At 48.9% G+C, this 24033-nt stretch overlaps 1 protein-coding gene across 1 annotated transcript in view; it reads left to right on the forward strand.

Moving 5' to 3' along the window:
- The first annotated feature begins 2535 nt into the window (after positions 1–2535).
- zbtb16a (zinc finger and BTB domain containing 16a) overlaps positions 2536–24033 on the forward strand; it is a 110706-nt gene continuing 89208 nt past the window's right edge. The window contains 3 exon segments of the mRNA XM_084683520.1: positions 2536–2627; positions 5719–6229; positions 6232–7048. Coding sequence (XP_084539646.1) covers positions 5809–6229; positions 6232–7048 — 1238 coding nt within the window. The 5' untranslated portion in view covers positions 2536–2627; positions 5719–5808.

Raw genomic sequence — 24033 nt, forward strand, 5'->3', positions numbered from 1 at the left:
TTTGGCCAACTGCCATTCTTTGGTCCAAGACTAGACAAGGGGACTATTGATTAAGTATCATCCTAACTGTGGTACTTTGTCCTTTGAGCGGACAGGTGAAGGCTTGGCTGAAGGCGTGGAATGGAGAAGCAAATAGGCATCTGGTAAATAAAACACCTATGTCAACATGACCATCTCACCCATTAACCAGGAGTAGTTTATACCCCCTTCTTGAAGAAACGTCAGTAAGAAGAGAGACTGAACACAAAGAGCTGTGGCCCTCAATTGAGGTGTCACTGAAGAGCCAAAAAAATAATATCTAGAAATATAAACTGTCACATAAAAAATCAAACGACGTCTTAAGTCTTCCAAAGATAGATCTGCCAGATGTAGATTCGGCTTGTTCAAGTAATGGAATGTTGTCGGCCTACAGATTACTTACTACAGGAAATACCGGTAATAAAGCCAAACATTTGATTGTGCTTGATTGACAGATGGCCTGTAAGTGTTTTGTTGTTTCCAGTACATTTCAGTTTGAAACACCCTCAGACAAACCCTCTGGCTCGCTGTGTGCACGCACACGGTGGGAGCCAGGGAAGTCTGAACCAAATCCACCAAAGGTCAAAGGTGAGGGTCGGGGGTCAGGGGGGCTGGGGGGCTGGGTTCCAGGGCCACGCACGCCCCCAGATTTACACAAGTGTAAAAAGAGTCCATTCAGTTGGAGTGTATGGACAGGGTTTCACAAAGATTCACTGTGGGCCCCTTACATACCTAACCCCCCCCTGCTCCCTCTCTGTAACACACCACACTCAGAGAGACAGACAATGGTGGTGTTTCTGCTAATCACAACCACATATTATTTCACCTGAAACACTTCCCTCCCACCAAAGAGAAATATGACATTGAAAACATTGATTTTACCCACGTGTGTGTGTGTACCGTCAAGCCAAAACCAAAATCATAGTCTCAGAAGGTTTCAGGAGCTTTCAGGATTCTGAGATGTGCTTGTTTATACCCAGGCCGTCCCTTCCATGTTCCCTGGATGGATCTCATACTTACACAGTGTTCAATGATTCTGATTGCTCAGATTATCTCTCAGCATTAATTGGGATTTGGACCTTATCGCTGTAATTAGTCCCACACTTTGAATTAAGCAAACTAGCAATTACTGTGAAACGTCACAACTCATTATCACCCTCCAATATCACCATGATCCTTCAACCCATGCTGTAGTTGTTTTGTGTGCAATTAAAGTGAATTAATTCATCACTACAAACGGTGTTTAAAAGCACTAGATTGATGACTTCCTTTCTTTGACATTGTGTTTTTCTTGAATTAAGTCATTCTGGAATAAGGAGGGACTCAATACTCGAAACTAAATACTGTCGTAGCCACTCTAAAATAAATGCTTACTGAATCACCTCTAACTAGGCCTTTATCTATTGGAAACTTTGATATTTAACTACAAAACACAACGCTTTTTCCCCTAGAAATATTATTTGTATTTATGTACCCCTGCATTGTTTTCAAGCGTACTGACTGTATGGTGTTGTAATTTAGCACTCGTCTTCCTTTCCCTGGGTAAAATGGGGATTAAATTGAGATTAAGGCAGTGCCTTTTTTCTTTCTCCATGGGTAAGCCTACACAGCATGCAGCTCAAAGGTGATGAGGCGCGTTCTGTGATCCTCGCTCGGATGAAGCAAAAAACTCTCAACGCGCCGCCGCATATTAAAGGAGAGGGAAACCACACTTAAAGCCCTCAGCTCACGCTTTACATTTAGATTTTTTTTTTCTTTCACATTGGCTGATACAAAAGGACATACCTGTTACTTGTGACTATGTTCAATGTGTTAATCGTTTGTGGAAATATTATAGGTAAAAACGCTTGTTTTTGTGTCAGCTAGTATAACTAAGTATGCTCCAATATGTTCCATGACCGACTTACTATATAATAGCCCATATTTTTATTTTATTTTTAAATAATATATGAATACAGTCAGCTAGTGTTTACAATAAATGCAATTGCAGTGAAGGATAAAGAGACACCGAAGCATCTCTTACAAGGGTTAGCTTTTTGGCTGGAGTCCAAAACACAGGAATTCATTGACAGTGAACTGAAGAAGAAATAGTAAAGAAACTATTACGATTATAGAGTTTAAAAAAATCACAATACTTTATTTTTTCTCTCAAAAGGTTTTCCGTATATTTTATAAAGAAGATATAATAGTCTACTAAATCATTTCAATGGGGATCATCATTTCATTCATTTATTTTCATTTCATTATAACAGTGAATATGGTTATCAAAAATTGAATCGTCATTGTTGTTAGGAATATGGTTCTTAATATCATTTACATTACTGTCATGCTTGTTTTGTAGTTGTTTTAACTGTGAATCTCAATACTATCTTTACTCCCCAATTCCTATTACAACTCAACATTTGTAAGCCCCTAGGTGTCTCACTTTCGCAGTGTTTGGATGGATTCAGGAGAGACGAGTGACTCGGTGCGTTGACGTCACCATTGTGTTGATTTGCTAACCCGAGAGGAGAGAGGAGTTAGTGCGTGTATGAGAGCGGGTACTGTGAACCGCGTTACTATGCTGTAGCCCTATAACCACACATACGGAGTCAAAACGTGCATCTTAGGTGAGTACTGATGTGGGCGCGCAGCTAACTTGCTAGAAACAAGTGGCAAAACCGGTTCTCTGCATGCGTACAGTTGGGTTAATGTGCACTTTCATTCACGTTGGGAATGTTTATATTCATTTATAGTAATTGGCGTTCCAACTTCAACCCACGTCAAGTTACAGTGCGGCGACTTTTGGTGCAACAATGTGGCAAACAAACTTTACGTCTATCTGCTTATGGCTGAAGAGTTTCGATTACAAATGTTGCCTGTCAAAATAAAGCTTTGATTGTGTGTGCCTAAAAGGCGGTGAAGTTCCTGCTAACACTTTACATCGGGCATGTAGAGATGTGAGGTTGACGTAACCATCTGTTTTAGTATTCGAGAGATCGCAGCAGCAGAACGTGAGGTCTGGCTTTACATTGGAAACCAGACAGTGACGCGAGTCCATGTGGTTTGTTCAGAAACCGTTAGTATCATTTCAGATATAATGTAAGAGCTCAAAACGACACTTCATGTTGCCCTTATTTTCCTGGAAGTTAAAAAGCGAACAAATGACGCACTCGAGGTGTTAAGACAGGCGTATTGACAATCACGAACACCGGTGGGCATGTCTAAAATGTATTTGAGAGCTGAATATTGTAGGAGAGCAGATATCAGAGACCTATTTCAGTGAGGCTGCTGCTATTCCATTGATTTTAACCTAATATGGCCTTATTGGGTAAATAACGCTTATCTTTAAGTAGCCTAGAGAATTTTTCACAGATGTGATGGCGAATTGATTTCTTATCGAGGGTCTATAATCTTGAGACATGATGACATGTCTAATTAAAATGCTCTGAAGCTGTAATCACTTTACTTCAAACGATTACACCTGTGTGTTAATCAGAATTGTGCCATATTGAAGGAGAGTAGCCAGTCCTTACGTGGTGTATGGTGTCCTTTACCTGTATTTACTTTAGGGGACTCCATATCGCTAAGAGTGAGTAGGTTAGCCTTCTGTTAGTTATTGAGCAAACTGTGTATAGTCTGTCTGGGGCTATGTTCCACGCGGTGTTTTTATTGTTTCTTCGTCAGTAAGCTACAGGACGGCTTGGCTAATAGCCTATTGCGCGTACAGGAGACAAGTAGCCTACAGTTCGCGTAGCCTAACCCGGGGTCTTGATTTGATCGATCACGTTGATGGTTGATCAGTTAATATTATAACTGAAAACAGACCATCGCCTCATTGTAGGCTAAGAGTGTATATTGCACATGTACAGATGAGCGCGGAATTATTTTACTGTGGAAACATTAACGCGCCGTTTGGACGCACCGCTGTCTCCTGCCATAGCTTTCATATTTTCGGGGCTTGGCGTTTAAAATGTCTTTCCAAATGAAGAAACTTTAATGTTCTTTTGTCTTCCTGATTCAAGTTTATAAACTCAATGTTATATACGTATACCCGAAGCTAATATTGCCGACACACTGTGATCAGGCGATGCCTGTAAGCTATTTTTTGTCGTGAATCGAACGTCGGGGTTTCCACACAGTCTACACGGTAAAAAAAAAAAAAAAACATAACCCAAGTTAAAACTATTTTAGTCAAAAGCGTATTTTAGCTCGTATATTGTATGTAGATCACTTGTCGGTCAACTGAAGTCTTATTCTCTAATGCCCACAAATTATATATCCATTGTTCATCTGCCTGCCAACTGTTGACATTTTACAAAAGCTTATTTAGGCCTAATCGGGGATGTTATTAAACCGTCTATAATGGTAATAAATCAGACCTCCATATAGCCTACTATCGTTTTCTTTACAGTAGCTTCGTGTTCAAATACTAAGTCATGTCATGTATGTATAATGACATGTCATATTTAGGTTTGGTTTAAAATAAAGCAACAAATAGGCTAATGTATGCTATTTATTATTTAGTTTTTATATTGATAACCATTAGGTCAGTGGGTTAATTGTTATGGTAGGCCTATATGTCTGTCAGTTTTCATCTGTGTTGTGTAACCTACTCAACAGCTTTATTAAGAGCGGTTCTCGTTTTCACATCTATGGCGTTTGCAGGTCCCCAAATTCACTTGTCATTTATCGATCATTACCTGCTTCCCGCGATTAAATTACAATTTGAAGCCAATAATATTTGGACTATACAATTTAAACACTGTTTAGCCGATAACTTCTCCTTTTTTTTATTCTACTGGATCTGGGATCATCGAGGCTAATTTTATAATATTTTTAACTCGAGTGAGTGCAGAGCAACACGTATTGCGTAACCAAGCCAAATAAGTCAGCAATGACTCTTGCGTTTTTGGCGTGTGTATGAAATATTATCTTGCTGGTGCTGCGCCGCGGTTGTTCTTTTGCGACATCCTCCGTTTCACCGATTCTTGGCTCCCGCTTGCTGCTCTCCCCCTCATCGCCTCGCTGCTCCTGTTTGTGATGGGAATACAGAATAAGATGCCATTTCATTTCAGAATGGGTGTAGATAGTCTTTGTGAACCAAGCACCAATGCGTTATGACAAAGACAAGCGTGTCACGAGGCTCTGCCCGCTCGTGGTTCTCTACAACATCCACTTGTCACATTACTATAAATGAAGGGGGAAAGATGGGTTAATTTTCAATGAGACTTATATGGTGAAAGGCAAATAAAACACTAGCTTGTTCGGGATGATTGAGTCTAAGGCTTTGCCTTAAATTCAATTAGATTTCTATCTTCAGTCTCCAGTAGGAGACGAGGAATAGGAATAGGCTGGGAATATTTTCATTTATTTATCTGTTAATATGCTAGGCCAAAATGTAATATCATGTTCAAATTAACTTTGTTATAAATACGATACATAACCAATGTTTCCCACTTAAAAAAAAACCCCCAAACCAAATACTGTCATAAAAAGATGTATACATTCTAGATGTAATTAATTAATTAATTAATTGATTGTAAAAACACAAGCCATAATGTACACCACTTTTGAGTTAAAGTTTTATTGATACTCCCAATTGTTGTTTTGGACGTGATTGGATGCCAAAAAAAAGCACAAAAGCAAAATGCCTCCAATATGTGTCAAATGTCTACAAAGCATCATGCTAACCTGTACATCTCTTCCCTCTCTCTCCAGACTGAATTTATCTTGTTTGCAAAGATAACTGAACAAACTGCAGAGGAGGGAAAGCGATCCTCATGAGTTGGCCTGGTGGAGCTCAGCGATATGGATTTGACTAAAATGGGTATGATTCAGCTGCAGAACCCCAGCCACCCCACTGCACTCCTGCAGAAGGCCAACCAGATGCGGCTGGCTGGGACTCTGTGCGACGTGGTCATCATGGTGGACACCCAGGAGTTCCACGCTCACAGGACCGTGCTGGCCTGCACTAGCAAGATGTTTGAGATCCTGTTCCACCGTAACAGCCAGCATTACACACTGGACTTCCTGTCGCCAAAGACCTTCCAGCAGATCCTGGAGTATGCCTACACCGCCACCCTCCAGGCCAAGGTGGAGGACCTTGACGACCTGCTGTACGCGGCCGAGATCCTGGAGATCGAGTACCTGGAGGAGCAATGCCTGAAGATCCTCGAGACCATCCAGTCTTCGGACGACAACGACACGGAGGTCAGCATGAACGACGGAGGGGGGAGGACGAGGATGAGCGCAAGGCCCGCAGCGGAGGCAAGAACGCCAAGAAGCATTCCACGGAGGGGGGGTACCTCTCTGCGTCCCAGCAGGCCTCGGCCCTGGCCGGCATGGTGGACCAGAGTCCCTCCGTGTCCACCTCGTTCAGCCTCTCCACCCTCAGCCCCACCAAAGCTGCGGTGGACAGCCTTATGAGCATCGGACAGTCCCTCCTGCAGCAGGGCTTCGGAGGAGACCACCTGACGCACGGCAACTCCCACCAGCAGTTCATGAACGACATCAAGACGGAGATGATGCAGGTGGACGAGGGGGGCAACGGCCACGAGAGCCCTCGCGCCGTGGAGTCCAGCGCGTCCAGCAACGGGGAGAGGAGCGGCGAGTCGGACCGCAACCGCGAGGGGCCGGGCACGCCCACCAGGACCAGCGTGATCACCAGCGCCCGCGAGCTGCACTACGTCAGGGAAGACGGCACGGCTGAGCTGCAGCCCGACCCTGCTCAGATGGGCCTGGAGGCCATGGCCGGCATGACGGAGAAGCACCTGGCCTCGCTCTACTCCCTGCCTCCCAACCACAAGAACGAGGCCCTGATGATGCCGGCCTCCATGGCCTCCTCCCTGCACATGTCTCCTGCGCTGGCCATGTCCATGGACTTCAGCGCTTACGGGGGGCTGCTGCCCCAGAGTTTCATCCAGAGAGAGTTCTTCAACAAGCTGGGAGAGCTGGCTGCGGGGATCAAGCCAGACAGCAGGAACCAGAACGAGCGATGCAACGTGTGCGGAGCTGAGCTGCCCGACAACGAGGCTGTGGAGCAGCACAGGTGAGGAACACTTCTCTGGTTTTTATTTCATTTGTTGAATGTTTTTGCACAAACGTTCTCTTGAGGCGTTTATTGCGAGTTGAACAATGCCAACTTTTCTTCTGTGTGTCACAGCAATTTTCTTTTTTTGGCACGTTTTGCAAATTTACAACTAGCAAAATTTATGTGTAGTGTTTGTAGTATCAGAATGGAGTATGCAAGTCAGAAGGATGTGACTTGATTTGGATGTTTGCATGTTGTATTTTGTGGGAAATGGTTATTAGTTGTTGCAATTGCTAGCCAATTAGCCAAATTATAATGTGGCTAATTGATAATCCATTTTATAAATAATATTGGGTAATTTTGAGGTTAAGGATAATGCACAAGTGCATAATGGGCTTGAACCCTTATTTTTGTGGACGTCATAAGGTGTAAAGAGTAGGCCTACTTAGTGTTTATTGCAGATGATGGTGTGGTATATTCAAAAGTAGGGAGCTGATCTGAAATTGTATTTCTTGCCGTACTCTAAACTGCATCCAATGACACGTTTTATGTCCTGGTATGAAATGATGCGCAGCACAACGTGCTATTTGGCAACAACAAAAAAAAAACTGAGTGGCTCAGTTGCTAGCTTCAACACACACACACACACACACAAGCACACACACACACACACACACAGGCGACCAGTCTCAGTTCAAGGCCGCAGGATGCAAAACGCACCCCCTCCCGATCGCTCTCATCTGTGAATAAGTTTGTTCTCTATCTGCCGCCTCTGAAACCAAAGCTGTGTTTGGAGGATGGTGACCGCCGGCCCAGAGGTCACCTCCCCTGATGGCTTCCAGACGTGTTGGGGTGACGGGCTAGCCGCCCCGCCCGGACGCTGGAAGAGCCCATTAGCTGCACCTGGCCTGGGGAGGGGGGTAATAGGAAGCAGCACCACCCCAGCCCACATTTACACCCCATCCAGCCAACCCATGACCCCTATGGTGTGGCCAGCGATGGTGACCTGGCCCCCCCCAACCTCCAGCACCCAGGAGGGTGGAGGGGGGGGGGACAAGGAGGGCCCTATTAGCTTTATGAGTGAGCCAGACTGTCCTGGACAGGAAATGAGGCCTGCGAAGCGGGCTTGGGCCCCGACCTCTGGAGCCTGACCTCCGGGACTCCCGGCTGGCCCCTGTTTCTCGTCAGGGAGGCTGGGGGAGCGGGGGACGGGGGAGGGGGGAGGGGGGAGGCTGGAGGTTTCAGGGTTTGGGGGTCTGAGGTTACGGCAAGTAAACAGACTGCTGTGTCTGCTGCCGTTCAGCCTGTGTCAGGCCGCAGCCTGGGCGGTCGTGCTGGCTGCTGTCGTCTGCAGGTTTCAGAAGGCGGAGAAACAAGATCTGAGCAAAAAAAAGTTTCGATTGTCACAACACTGCCAAGGACAACAGTGGAAGTAGATGTGCATGGGGAAGTCTAACGTGTTGTGGTATTTTAAAGAGCTGTTGCAATTTCCAAGTTGGTGTGCTCACAAGTAGACACTGCATTGAGATTAGATAGACAAGCAACCCAGAAATTCTGCCAGGAGTTTGGGTTTAACTCGCGATTGATTAAGAGCTCACACGTACAGCTGTTTGAGATTAGCCCGAAAACAAACACAGAATTGTGACAAAGTAGTCTACAATTGTAGGTAATTTAAGGAAGGGCTATTTTTAACAAGTGAGGTCAGTGACATACAAAAAAAAAGACAGCTAATGAATTATGACACTTTAGCAGGTAACTACACAACTTCCCTCTGCCATTGCAAATTAACTTGTACTGTACGTGTTACGTAATGAGGAATGATTTCTCTCAGTATTGGCTGGCTAGTAAGGATAGGAATGTACTGGCTTCACAGCTGCCTGTAAACAGTCTGAATGTTTTCCATTGTGAACTGGCGGACTTGCTCATCTTGAAATGTTTGTACTAATCACTTGGAATGCACACAGGTTAAAGTTCACCTGAGGTCCCTGCGCATCACACAACACACTGAGTCTAAAGATTGTCTCAAGTCTGACTCAATACAGGCAGCCCATTTAACAAGCTGCCCGTTTGTCGAGCACTTAATCCCTGTAGTGCCATGTTCCTTTTGAAAATGATACACTGATTTGTTTAGGAGGATGGCTTTGCAAATTCTCCCTACCTGTAGTATTCAAACGTGCTGTTGTAAGGTATCCTATTTGAATGTAGCACAAACAATACACACATTGGGAGCTAATTTACATGAAAAGACTGTTTTGCCGTGTCAAAGCCAACAGTGGTTCACAAAAGGCCCTTCGGATATGTTAGTATTTTTTGCGTCGATGTTTAATGCGTACACAGACAGAGGCAGTCTGTTGTGGTTGCAAGACTGAATGTAAACATGCTCCCAGTGAGGTGAATCTGCCGTGTGTAGAAGGGTTGCCCATGTTTTAGAGAGAGTTTCGTCAATCCGCAAGAGCTGGGAAATCTGGGATCAAAGGAGACTTCCAAACCGTTTCATGCATTGATTTGTCTGCTTGGCTGTCTGGAATACTAATGTGTTCATTTAGATTAGCAGATACTCCACGACATCCTTTCATATCGTGTCGCTCGTTCTACCCACTCCTCTGACAGACTCGAGTCGATTCAAGTATAAAAATCGAAATGTTTCATCGTAAGTAGGTTTTAAAGATGGAATATGTCCAGATGAACGATTAACTGAATCAGGACAGAGGACTTTCCAAATGAAGAGAGTTTGCCAGGACTGTGACTCAAACATTTGATATAATATAATTACACACGTCTTGTTGCTGTATGAAGTAGAGAGCCTGTCAACGTTTTACCGTAACGTAGCAAGTTTGATTTATTTTAAGGTCAGTGCTCTAGACAGAAATCACACGAAAACAAGTCTCCCCCAGATGATTATTCCTACACGTTTCCATTTTCTAAAGACTTGTCAAGAGCTCTGATTGTTGACAGTTCCCCGAACACACAGCAATGTTTCTCGTGACTAATTACACTTCATTTCCAAGCAGCCTTGTCTTAGGGTTGACACCGCCACTGTCTCTGGTTACAAACCTGTTAAAAAAGTAACATGAAAAAAATATATATATATTGAAATCCAGTCAGTTAATTTGGAGCAAAGAGGTCAACTCAAACTGACCATAATTGTTCCCAGCCGTGGTACAGGTCTCTGGTGTGTGTGTGTGTTAGAATGAAGGCATCAGTAAGTGCTCACTTCCTGTATAAATGTAGCCTCTTGCTCTCTTCATTCTCTCCAGTGCCCTGCGTTCTGTCATAAACCCTCACAACCACTGATTGACTTGTGTATTGAGTCGACTCCTGAAGTGTAGGGGGAGGAGGGGGAGGAGGAGGGGGAGGAGGGGGAGGAGGGGGAGGAGGGGTAGCCACAGAGATGGAACATCGTTTTAAAGTAGCCCTCTGGAAGGAAAAACAAAACAAAATGTTGATATCTTCCAAAGAGTTTTGAGAGAGGTAGTGGTGAATGAAAGCCCAGGTTTGTTTTTCAATCGCCTGAGGTTTCCTGCAGGGGCCGTATCAAAGCTATCTCCATCTCAGGGCAACTACTTTTCCTCTCTCTGTCTCTCTCTTTCCTCTGTTTTTCACAATGCAGGGGGGACATATTTGACAAGCGGCAGATTTATTTCTTTAAGGAAGTCGGGGGTTCGAGCACTGGTCGCTGGAGGCAGCCGGGATTACACCAATATTTTAGTAACCCTGGCGATAAGAAAATAATCAGCGCAGAAAGGGCCGAGTGATTATCAGACAAATAAATGCATGATGCGGGGGCTGACTGGGAGAGGAGGAAGAGGAGGGGGGAGAGGGAGAGAGGGAGAGAGAGGGAGGGAGGGAGGGAGGGAGGGAGGGAGGGAGGGAGGGAGGGAGGGAGGGAGGGAGGGAGGGAGGGAGGGAGGGAGGGAGGGAGGAGGGAGAGAGAGGGAGAGAGAGAGAGAGAGAGAGAGAGGGAGGGAGGGAGGGAGGGAGGGAGGGAGGGAGGGAGGGAGGGAGGGAGGGAGGGAGGGAGGGAGGGAGGGAGGGAGGGAGGGAGGGAGGGGAGAGAGGAGGGAGAGAGGAGGGAGAGAGGAGGGAGAGAGAGGGATAGCGAGACAGACAGAGAGAAAGGCAGAGAGAGAGAGGGAGACAGAGAGAGGGGAAAGTCTGCTTGATATTCCAAACACAGCATCCAATTCAAAGGGACTTGCCTGGGGTTTATCTCTTTCAGTTACAACATTCATTCTCATGCAGATGGCTGGCCCTTTAATGTACATCACGTTAAGAAAGCCCCCACTCGCCAATAGCCTCTTTTAGCCTATAGCTGTTAAACATTACTAACCATCAATGTTTGAACCACAGCCTTTCATATCAGAGCCACGGCGTGTTCCACCAAGCACCGTCAATGATTGCCCTCATCCTCCCATCTTTTCGGATGGGGGGTTGGGAGGGAGGGGGGTTGGGAGGGGGAGAGGGAGGGAGGGGGGTTGGGAGGAGGGGGGGGTTGGGAGGGAGGGAGGGAGGGAGGGAGGGAGGGAGGGAGGGAGGGAGGGAGGGAGGGAGGGAGGGAGGGAGGGAGGGAGGGAGGGAGGGAGGGAGGGAGGGAGGGAGGGAGGGAGGAGGTCTCTCTCCTCCACCAGCCTGGTGTTAGATCTCTCGTCCTCCCCAGTGCTGGCACGGAGCGAAGAGGTCAGGGAGGAACACGGCCGGCCCGGTCTCTAACTCCCCGGTCCCCTGGGTGTTTAACCAGGAGGCTGGAGGCTTTATCTGTGCATATCAGAGGGCTTAGATAACCTCTCTCCCCTCTCCAGTAAACCAAGAGCAGATTGCCTCTGATAAGAGCTCCCTGGCGTTGTCGCGGGAGACAGCGGCACACTGCTCACCTGCCTGGCCCCGAGAGGGAGAGAGAGGGAGAGGGAGAAAGAGAGAGAGAGAGAGAGAGAGAGGGGGAGGGAGGGAGGGAGGGAGGGAGGGAGGGAGGGAGGGAGGGAGGGAGGGAGGGAGGGAGGGAGGGAGGGAGGGAGGGAGGGAGGGAGGGAGGGAGGGAGGGAGGGAGGGAAAGGGAGGGGAGAAAGAGGGAGAGGGAGAGGGAGACGGGGACAACTCTGTTGTGTTTCAGATCCTAACACTTCTGTCACTGTGGGCCAACATCTAACAGTACATTAGTATACAGTACATTTGTATTTGTTCATTTCGTTTCAGCTGATGCGCTCTCTCAATATTGATCCAGAATTTTTTGAAAAGAGTAAAGATCCATTACGCAAACTGAGAAGAAACGTTTTGAGGGTTTATTTGACGGTTTGCAAAGTTGTAGAGGAGACATCTGTTTGATCCTTCACATGAAAGCAGTGAGCAGGTGAACTCCCCTGAGAGAAGGCCCTGGAAACAGCTTTCTGTAGGGTCAGATTCCCATTGCTCGCGAAAACGTACCTCAGCAAGAGGCACCTGTCAGTAAAACCTAATTGAACTGGGTAGAAGGATCCTGATAACCATACATACAGGTATGTATGTACTCTGTCTACTTCTGTCAGCAGTATTGAAGCCCCCTCAGGTCTACGTAATGCAGTTATGAAGATCAGGGTGTGTTTATTCATGGTGTCTAGTCTTATGGACATCAGAGTAGATTGAGGCAGAGCAGAGCACAATAGAGGATAGTAGTCCTCATGAAGTATGCATCAATGATGCATCTTTTACGGTTTATCAAAAAAGTATTTCTCCAACCTTTCGAAACCGCCTGTTTCTAACCTATTTTTCCAACAACAAATAACAATATTTAAAAACTTTTTTTCCAAAATATGTTTTTACACACAACACAAAAAAACGTTCCAGTTTTTGTACAACTTTTTTTTTCCAACCTTTTGACACCTTTTTTTTGCACGGAGAAAGGAGAGGAGAGGAAAGAGGTTAAAATACGGTGTCTAGTCTTATGGATATCAGGGTATGGTGATAAGCGGTGCCTACTGTCCACCACGATGACAGGATGTGACAACAACAACAGCAGCAGAGGTAGCAGCGGCCCTCGCAGAGATAGCTTGGCTGATGCCCAATTATAGACAGGCTTTAAAGGGCTCTGGCTGAACTGTAAAGATTTACACTGCATCGCTCTGATCTCAGACGTGGGCTCTGTCCTTGCTGGCAGCACAGGGAGATGTATCGATTAAAGACTTAACACGGGGGTTACATCATGTGGAATGGACATGTGTGAACACACACACACAGGCACACATAGGCACACACACACACACAGGCACACATAGGCACACACACACACACACACACAGGCCCCCCTAGAGCTGTGCAGGGAGGATTATAACCCAGGGCTTTTCTGTCAGGCTAGGAACCAGCAACGGCACAAACAAATCACTATCAGATTATTATTTTTTGAAAAGATCTGCTCTGTCCTTTTTAGATAAAAAAAATAAATAAAATGTTTTACTTCAGAAGCGAGAGGTTGTTTGTGACTCACGGAACACAGCTTGCAATTAGATCTGGGAAGTGAGATCGGAGAAGGGAGATGCAAATGCAGTTAAAACACCATCGACTGTACAAATACTTATTTTGGTTAAAGTGTTGCTGGACCACACTGTCACAGTTTATTAAGTAGATTAGAATCGTTGGACGTGAGGTTGTGTGTGTGTGTGTGTGTGTGTGGCATCGGGACACAGTTGCACAAGCTCTCTTTCTTCTTTGCTGAGGCTTCTGTTATCAGACGACTGCAACTGGAGATGGAAGGATTACGAGGGGGGGGGCAGGGGGAGCAGGGGGGGGCAGGGGGGGGGGCAGGTGGCACACCACCTCTTTGCTTAACAACATCTAAAGAAGCCGTTTTTACTTGGAAGAAGAAAGAAGGTGGTGTTCAACTAAATCTCAAATCCAGACAGTAGCCACGGCAATGAAGGGAGGGGGGGGGTCGACTAACCCAGCCTCCCCCACAACCTGAGAAAGATGAGAAATGCGACCGGTGGAAGTTGTTGCGTAATATCAATCCCCTGCCCCTCCCCTCTCCCCCACCCCACACCACAGCACTCCTCCCCTCTCCTCCCTCCCTCCCTCCCCTCTATAACCAGGGCCCCCTCTCCCCTGCCTCTCCCCTGCCCCTCCCCTGTGGTCCATAGGGGCTTGGAAAGGGTGCAGGCGTGGAAGCCTTGGTGGTTAGCAGCTCCAGAAAGTTATCAAGTGACGCTTAAACGTGTCTGCAGGGGCTCCAACCTCCTGATGAGGATCTCTGCTCCAGCCGCCTGAGTGTCCCAGTACAGAGGGACGGGAGGGCTGAGTGTCCCAGTACAGAGGGACGGGAGGGCTGAGTGTCCCAGTACAGAGGGACGGGAGGGCTGAGTGTCTCAGTACAGAGGGACGGGAGGGCTGAGTGTCCCAGTACAGAGGGACGGGAGGGCTGAGTGTCTCAGTACAGAGGGACGGGAGGGCTGAGTGTCCCAGTACAGAGGGACGGGAGGGCTGAGTGTCTCAGTACAGAGGGACGGGAGGGCTGAGTGTCCCAGTACAGAGGGACGGGAGGGCTGAGTGTCCCAGTACAGAGGGACGGGAGGGCTGAGTGTCTCAGTACAGAGGGACGGGAGGGCTGAGTGTCTCAGTACAGAGGGACGGGAGGGCTGAGTGTCCCAGTACAGAGGGACGGGAGGGGAGTGAAGCCAGGCTCACGGATCTCAAATAAGTCAATCGATTGATCTGAGAGTGATTCATCTCCCGAGCCGCCAGGTTTTGTTTGTTCTGTTCGGCCGCCGAACACGTGCGTTTAGATCCCGTCGATATCCCATCAGCACCTCTCGCTGTCACCGCCACATGACCAAAGACGCTTCAGCTTTCCCTTGTCCGGAGGGGGGGGGGGGGGGGGCTACCAAAGGGCCAACCCAAGCGTGTACACAAGACCTGTGTGTGTGTGTGTGTGTGTGAAAGAGAAAAAGAGAGAGTGTTTTTGTATGAGAGTGTGTGAGAAAGAGAGAGACCTTGCTGGGACAGTAGTGATTATGATTTTTTATTTGTGTGTGTGTGGCTGAACCGTGTGTGTGTGTCTCAGAGAGAGAAAGTCTGTTGCTGCCCCCACCATCGTGGCGTCCCAGCCTCCCCTGGAAGTATCAAATCAGGGCTCTCCGCGGGCTCCAGAGAGAGAGGCCCTAATTAGCCTCTTTGTTGCTGCCTGAATGGGGTGCCAGAGATTGGCAAGGGGCCCCGGCGGAGTGATACGGCTGCACTAAGGAGGGTCATAAACACCCCCCCCCCCCACGCACAAAGGAGCTCTCAGGTAGGAAACTGCCATCGTATCTCCTGCCTTATTCTCTCCCCTTCTCCTCCCTCCCTCCCTCTCCTCCTCCCTCCCTCCTCCTCCCTCCCCCTCTCACCTGCTCCACCCTAACCCTGGAGCCCCATCCTGGCAGCCTGGTGTTCGTTGAGGTGGAAACATTCAAATCATCTGGAAGCTTTTTGTTCTTCTCTGGGCTCTGGCCAAGTGGGCTTGAGAGAGGCTGAGGGAGGCTGAGGGAGGCTGAGGGGGGCTGAGGGAGGCTGAGAGAGGCTGAGAGAGGCTGAGGGAGGCTGAGGGAGGCTGAGGGGGGCTGAGGGGGGCTGAGGGAGGCTGAGGGAGGCTGAGGGGGGCTGAGGGGGCTGAGGGAGGCTGAGGGAGGCTGAGGGGGGCTGAGGGAGGCTGAGGGAGGCTGAGGGGGGCTGAGGGAGGCTGAGGGGGGCTGAGGGAGGCTGAGGGAGGCTGAGGGGGGCTGAGGGGGGTTGAGGGAGGCTGGGGGGGGCTGAGAGAGGGTGTTTGTGAGGGACGACTTCAGTCTGAGATGGGTTAGGGGGGTCCCAGGCTGACCACTGGAAGTGTGTTGACACATCGCATCACAGTCCATGCCTCTGTTTGTGATTGGTGACCGTGTCCTGAATTGTCTTTTGAAACGTCTCTCTTTCTCTCTATCTCGCGGTCTGTGACTTTCTCTCTCTCTCCCTTTCTGTCTCAGGGTTTACCTCAGACAGGACTGTGTCAGGACAGAGCAGGGTTTACCTCAGACAGGACTGTGTCAGGACAGAGCAGGGTTTACCTCAGACAGGACTGTGTCAGGACAGAGCAGGGTTTACCTCAGACAGGACTGTGTCAGGACAGAGCAGGGTTTACCTCAGACAGGACTGTGTCAGAACAGAGCAGGGTTTACCTCAGACAGGGCTGTGTCAGGACAGAGCAGGGTTTACCTCAGACAGGGCTGTGTCAGGACAGAGCAGGGTTTACCTCAGACAGGACTGTGTCAGGACAGAGCAGGGTTTTTACGCTCAGTCCGACACATTTTTAAGCCCTACTGTAATCCTGGGGATCAGTTGGGTAAATCATGGCAGAAAGCTTAAAACCATAATTGATTTATGTATCTGCTGACCGAAGACGCCCAGAGAGATTAGAGATGAGGAGAGCTGATGATGGATAAGGCTGCCCTGGGAGAGGGAGAGGGAGAGGGAGAGGGAGAGGGAGAGGGAGAGGGAGAGGGAGAGGGAGAGGGGCCACTACAGTCTAGCTGAAGGTGAAATCAGAAACTGTTTTGTCTGAAGCTTTGAACCGTTCTGTGTCCTGGTTCAATATCCTCGTTCATTTGAAGGATATCCTTTTCAAGCATTTAATCAAACATTATAGTCCTGTATCAGAGCCCTGTTTCTCTGTTGGACCTGGACAAGAGCTGTCAGAAGACAGGGGGGGTGGAAGGAAACTAGTTTCACTGTCCTTCACTTACTACTTCTTATGTTTTATGTCGAACAAAACACGCCTTTGTACAGTTCTCCAAGCAATTTGGTGAAAAAACGTTGGCATTAGAGCTGATATTTCAATCATCCCCTGTTCCTCACTGTTTCCCTGCGTTGAACCTTCATCAATTCAAACCTCCTTGTTTACCATCCGGCTGTCAGAAGCCTCCAAGGTCTCTCCTGGTCAGACAGATCGCTCTGTTTGTCCGTGGAACCTAAAAAGAAGAGGAGAAGGTGGGGCGGGCGGGGGGGGGGGGGGCAGGGGGGGCAGGGGGGGGCAGGGGGGGGCAGGGGGAGAGGAAAAAAGCCATTCCATTTCCTGGACTGATCACCGAGGCAGGAAGCTGTGACATGTCATGACTCAAACAGCATCATTTCTGCCTCTCTTGTCTCCCCGCCACCGTTACAGATGATGCTGTCACATCCTGCCCTGACGCCGCTGACTACAGTGTCAAATGGGCCCTGTACACCTACTACAACCTCCAGTAGCCCCCCCCCCCCAGCCCCCCAGACCCCTAGCAGGCTCTAAGTCGTCTAGCAAGGCCGTTTTAAACTCCCTCTGCACCAGCTTTGACCTTCCGTCGAAGGGGAGACACATTGATTCCCTGTCTAGCGCTCCATTCAGCCTCGGCTCTCGCCTGAGTTTCTGCTCTTTTTCTGCTCTTTTTATTACTGTGTGTGTGTGTGTGTGTTTGTGGCAGCAACACAAGGGGGGTTACTGGAGTCCATAACAGGTGTTGGAGTCCTTATCACGACGTCACACTGTCTTATCTATGGTCCTCAGCTTTCTCTCTCTCTCTCTCTCTCTCTCTCTCTCTCTCTCTCTCTCTCTCTCTCTCTCTCTCTCTCTCTCTCTCTCTCTCTCTCTCTCTCTCTCTCTCTCTCTCTCTCTCTCTCTCTCTCTCTCTCTCTCTCTCTCTCTCTCTCTCTCTCTCTCTCTCTCTGTCTCTCTCTTTCTCTCTCTCTCCCCCCCTGTCTCTCTCTTTCTGTCTCTCTGTCATGCCTCAGAGTGGGGAAATATTAAACTTTGCTACTCCCTCCCCCCTCCCCCCTCCCTATACACACAAGGTTCAAGGGATCGGCTCTACATGTTTAGTTTGTGATTAGTTCAGTTTTTAGTTTTTGTTTGGAGAATGCATCATCATTTTTTAGATCTTAAAGCTGTGAATGTTGATGGCAAAACAGACATGGTGTTGAATTTAGATTTTGTTTAGATCTGTGTTATTGCTCATTTCCTGAAAGCTCTTTCTGTCTGGTTCTCTGTGTGTGTGTGTGCGCGTGTGTGTGTCTCTCTCTCCCGCTCTCTCCCTCTCTGGTTCTAGAAAAGGGACAAAGGCTGAAATGTGTGTAATCTCACGGGGGGTGAGGGCCTGCAGTGCATCCTAACCCTATGCAGGGTGGAGCTGAAGGTGGAGGGAGCCGTGACAGTGTCTATTGTGAGGGCTGGGCTGTGTTACTGTAGAGTGGCTGCCAGGGTTATGTACTGTAGTCTCTTTCATAGACCCAGGGAAACAGGAGCCAGGGCCCCCCGGGCCCCCCGGGCCCCCCGGGGGCCCCCAGGCCAGAAGCTCTGTTTCTGCCCAGTCAAGCCTCCCTCCAGGTCAGAGAGCAGGAGGGGGAGGGGTCAGGGGGGAGGAGCTGGAGGAGGGAGGGGTCAGGGGAGAGGAGTTGGGGGGGATTCTTTTGTAGATTAAACCCTGTTTCACCCCCCAAGAGGGCAGGAGGAGCAGGAGAGGGGCAGGAGGAGCAGGAGGGGCAGTAGGGCAGGAGGGGCAGGAGGAGCAGGAGGCGCAGTAGGAGCAGGACGGGGAAGGAGGAGCAGGAGGGGCAGTAGGGCAGGAGGGGCAGGAGGAGCAGGAGGCGCAGTAGGAGCAGGACGGGGAAGGAGGGGCAGGAGGGGCAGTAGGAGCAGGACGGGGCAGGAGGAGCAGGAGGCGCAGTAGGAGCAGGACGGGGAAGGAGGGGCAGGAGGGGCAGTAGGAGCAGGACGGGGAAGGAGGGGCAGGAGGGGCAGTAGGAGCAGGAGGACAGGAGGCAGGAGGGATTCTCCTGCTGCAGGGAAGAAAGCTACAGAGCTTCTGTGAAACAGCCTTACTGTCAGCCCCCTCACAAGACAAAAGGTTGGGGAGGAGGGGGGGAGGGGGGGAGGGAGGGAGGAATGCCCCCTACACCCCTCCTCCACCCTCCCCAGACCAACAATGGGAGTGAGTTTTTGTTGTCGTTGTTGTCAGGGCGTTGTGAAGTCGACATTTCTACACCTCTGCTCCCAGAATCCCAGACTGCGTTCTTGCAGCGCCGCTGTGACTGTTTCTCTGAGGCGACACGGGATTCCAACCTGTCTGAATATTTGAAGTAATAGAGAGTGAGAGGGTGTGTGGGGTTGGTGTGTGTGTGTGTGTGTGTTTGGAGGGGGGTGACCGGTGAGGTGTAACTGAAGGTTTCGTATTGCGTAAGTGAGGTCATCGTTGATCCTGTGTGATATAGCGATCTCTGTACAGTAATCTCTGTACACCACACCCACTGATGTGAAGGAACAGACAGGGTATTATCTCCCAGCAGTTGACTCCCTCTTCATGCAGCATGCTCTGCTCTCAGACGATCACTCACATTAATCCCAGCACGAAGGCATCTATATCATATACCATCTTATGGGACTCAATTACCAAATCCTCTTTGGAGAAAGCGGCCCTATTTGTTTTCTTTCATTAAGCGATGGAAAGTCGGCCGGCCTTTCAGAAGGAGGGAGAGAGAGGGAGGGGGGAGAGGGAGAGAGTCACCATCTGCCTGGAGAATCCACCCTAATCTGGGGAGTAATCTTGCCATCCACCTTCCACTGTGGGAGAGGGGAGGGAAAGGGGGAGAGCGAGGACAGGGAGAGAGTCTGAATACGACAATGACGACTGCACCCCTGTAACCCTGCTGCCGGAACAGATTTTATTATTTATTTTCGCCCCTGGAGACAACAGTGGCGGCAGAGGTGAAAGGTTGCGTGGCCCAGGGTTAGGGTTAGGGCCTGAACAGTGCTGGGCAGGGTGGGAACGAGGGGGGGGGGGGGACGTCCAGTGTGACTCCTCACCATTGTGTTGTGAGGAACATAAAAGGGCCTGCCAAGCTAGTGGTCAGAGAGCTCACACACACTCTCTCACACACACACACACCCCAAGCTGAGGTTTGACCGAGGCTTTGAATCTGGTTGACCAACCAAACGATGGGGACCAATCAATGATGGAGAAGGAAGCTGGCAGCTTCATTCAGCAGTGACAATATGAGCAGTGACAATATGAGCAGTGACGATATGAGCAGTGACGATATGAGCAGTGACGATATGAGCAGTGACGATATGAGCAGTGACGATATGAGCAGTGACGATATGAGCAGTGACGATATGAGCAGTGACAATATGAGCAGTGACGATATGAGCAGTGACGATATGGCGTCCGTCATGAACAGAGACGTCACCAGAGAGGAAGGGCCCTGTTCTCTGAATCTGTACATGAGCGGGACATTGAGGACGGACACGATATTCATGATGTGTTGATCAGGTTGATGATTGGCAGAGTGGTCTTTGAGACCTTTCTGAACGTCACAGAATCTGTTGAGTCCAAAACAGTTTTCTGGAAACTGAATTGAAAGAAGTCAGTAACGCATCACAATAAATCTAACAGTTCCACCTTCTTTTAACCGTCTGCTACTAAAACACAGCTGAACTATGCGAAGTGTAGTTTCTCTATTGATCAGCAAGACAAATGTAAGGCCAGGCTGGACACAGGTGTCCACACCAGAGCTGTCCGCTACACACCTCACGACCAAACAATGTCAACGGGTCAAACGTATGTCAGCATGCGTGTAGGTTGTCATCAGGGGCACACTCAGAGCAGCGCAGGTCTCATTCAACCACTGGACTACACAGAGAAACCAGACCAGAGCTAAATGTACATGGAACACACCTACCACAACTAATGGGTATTACCCATTTACTGACGTTTCAATGGTGTCTGAAAATATTTTCATAACATGTTAAACTAAAACGAAAAATAAGCCCTCTAAAATAATCGAATGTTTTCAGTGTGATTTAGCTGGCTGTTTTTGAAGGATATCAAACAGAATGTGTTCCATGTTGAGCAGATGTAAGTCTTGGCCTGTTCTGCATGCCTTCTCTTTGATGTGGATGCCAGTGGAGACTCTGTTTGTTCCAAACTTGCAGGAACTAAAGCCTGTGGACAGTTTTCATCAGAACACACTGTTATGGTGTTGGGTTAGGGTTAGAACATACTGTGGGGCACTAGCAGTAGAGCCAGACTGTATGACAGTACTGTATTGCATACCGTCCCAGAAAGCTGATGGAGGATTCCTGAAGTGCTCTGGGTTTGATGGAAGCGTTAACAGCCTGGGTCTGATGCCAGAGGTACTGGATGGTTACAGTACGAAAAAGGCTGCAGTCTCTGGCCAAACAGCCTAACCCTAGCAGCCTAACCCTAACCCTGGGAATACAAAAAGCCTCTCGGGGGCTGGGAGGCTGGGGGTCTGGGAGGCTGGGGGTCTGGGAGGCTGGGAGGCTGGGAGGCTGGGAGGCTGGGAGGCTGGGGTCTGGGAGGCTGGGAGGCTGGGAGGCTGGGGGTCTGGGAGGCTGGGGGTCTGGGAGGCTGGGAGGCTGGGGTCTGGGGGTCTGGGAGGCTGGGGGGCTGGGAGGCTGGGGGGCTGGGAGGCTGGGAGGCTGGGGTCTGGTACAGCTTTCACATGGTCTCCAGGTCCCGACCCTCTCCTTTGTTGTCCGTGTTGGTCTCTCTCCACCTCTCTTTGAGCCAGGCCCTCGACCGCCCGCTGAGAGCACTCCTCAACACATTAATAGTGGCACTGGAACTAATTGCCAACCTTAGATGTCTTGAGACTCAAATTGCCCACAACCCATATTGCCCCCCTCCCTCAATACACACACACACACACACACACACACACACACACACACCCTCTCTACTGTCTACCATAGCCCTCTGATCCAAAAAAGAAAAGAAAAGAAAAGAAAGAAAATTGGTCTGACACACACACACACACACACACACACAGAGGACCGTGTGTTTTCTAAGTCTGGCTTGTTTTTTGAACGTTGTAATTTCTCTATCTATGGTCCTCAGCTTTCTGTCTCTCTCTTTCTCCTGTCTCTGTCTCTGTCTCTGTCTTTGTCTCTGTGTCTCTCTCTCCCTGTCTTTCTCTGTCTCTCATCTCTTTGACAGTTCTCTATTTGGCTCCGTCTCCTACTAGTGGAAGCCCTCTGTTGTCCACAGAGCAGATGGAGCACGTGTCCTATCCTCCTGCTTCCTGGCTCAGCAGCACCCGCGCGTCATGTCGTTTGCACGGCCATTTTGCGCTTCGCATTCGGAGCTCTGCATAAACGCTTTCTAAACACTTTGCTTGTGGCTTAGAGCACGTGTAGCTAATGGCCTGTATGCGATATACACTATCCTTTCATGAATTGGTCCACTATACACTCCCTGTGTGTGAGTCTGAAGTGACTCCAGGCTTTATGACTTTATTGGAGCAACGGCAGCGTTCTTGAAAAGATGCTGGACCCAGTTGACCTCCCTTAGTCTCAGTTGCTCACTGTGTGTGTGTGTGTGTGTCTTAGTATATACCACCAGGTGAAACACAGGTTCAGAGTGTCAGAGGATCACAAATGGGTCGTGTTTCTCTACGTGTCCTTGACGTGACACCGTAGCTGTCATCTGCCTCCCTCCTCACCCTGCCTCCCTCCTCACCCTGCCTCCATCCTCACCCTGCCTCCCTCCTCACCCTGCCTCCCTCCTCACCCTGCCTCCCTCCTCACCCTGCCTCCCTCCACACCCTGCCCTCCTCACCCTGCCCTCCTCACCCTGCCCTCCTCACCCCGCCTCCTTCCTCACCCCGCCTCCCTCTTGCCTCCCTCCTCACACTGCCTCCCTCCTCACCCTGCCTCCCTCCACACCCTGCCTCCCTCCACACCTCGCCCTCGCAGGGCATCATGCTGCTCACATCAACCTGATCGTGCCTCGTCTCTGTCTGGACAGATATCGTTCCATAAAAACCCTGGACCTGTTTATCCCTGTCAGAAGGCTGTGAGGGAGGGGTGTGTGTGTGTGTGTGTGTGTACACGTGTGTGTATAATATATATATATATATATATATATATATATCTATATGTATATATATATCTATATGTATCTATATCTATATCTATATCTATATCTATATATATGACTGTTCTGTTGTGTGTCTGTATATAAACAGACACACAACAACCTGGATACACACATTTCAGACACGCCTACACTCACACATTGGTACACATTAAGGACCCCCCCCCCACACACACACACACACACATGCACACACACACACAAGGAGCAGGTCAGGATGGGAGAAACGACCTCTCGTCAACACAGAAACAAACCGCGGGCCTCAACAACTTCAAAGCCGAGCTAAAGATATCACACATATACTCGGAGGCTGCCCTCTCTAAAGTCTCTCTCTGGAGACAGTGTCTGGGCTTAAGAATTTTTCTCTCTCTCTCTCTCTATCTCTCTCTCTCTCTCTCTCTCTGTGTCTCTCTCTCTCTCTCACTCCATTTCTCCCTCCATCTTTCCATCTGTCCCTGCCTCTTCGTTTGACCTCCTGACTTCACTGGGGTTGAGATTTTAACGTCATGTTTCAGAACGCTCCCTGGACTGTTGGGTCACGTTCAAAGCCATCAGTGAGTTTTTAAACACCACTGTGGTCGTCAGGTTTCCCAGGATCCCAGCCAATCCTGGTGTTTGTCCGGACTAGTCGTGTTTGATTTTATGACAGCAGAATGTAAATGTCTAATTAACCCATTCTAATCCCTGCGTTGCACATGCATTCTACATAAACCAAATAACAGCCATGGAAAAAGCCGTATGATGTTTATAAGGTAATTGTTGTCCAAAAATACTTACTTTATGGGCTTGTAATTGATTCGGAAAGGCATTAACGATGCCTGACAAGCACCCAGGAAAAAGGAAAAATGGCAAATGAGTAAAACACAACAGCAGCTACATCACAGTACAGCATCTGGATTTCCATGTGTGACATTCTGACCCGAGGTTCAGACCCTCTATAGCTGCCTGCTCCAAATGATCTAATGTCCCGGAGCGATGATATCACTGTGGGGTTAGGTCTCACTAGAACTCACAGGCTGGTCACAGGCCTCATTCTGACGACTGTCAACACTTTAATGGTTGAGCTGTTCAAAGTCTGATTCAACTGTGTGGAACAACAGGGAGGCCAGG

This window comes from Hypomesus nipponensis, chromosome 20, assembly GCF_054491055.1.
Source record: "Hypomesus nipponensis isolate SF chromosome 20, ASM5449105v1, whole genome shotgun sequence".
NCBI lineage: Eukaryota > Metazoa > Chordata > Actinopteri > Osmeriformes > Osmeridae > Hypomesus > Hypomesus nipponensis.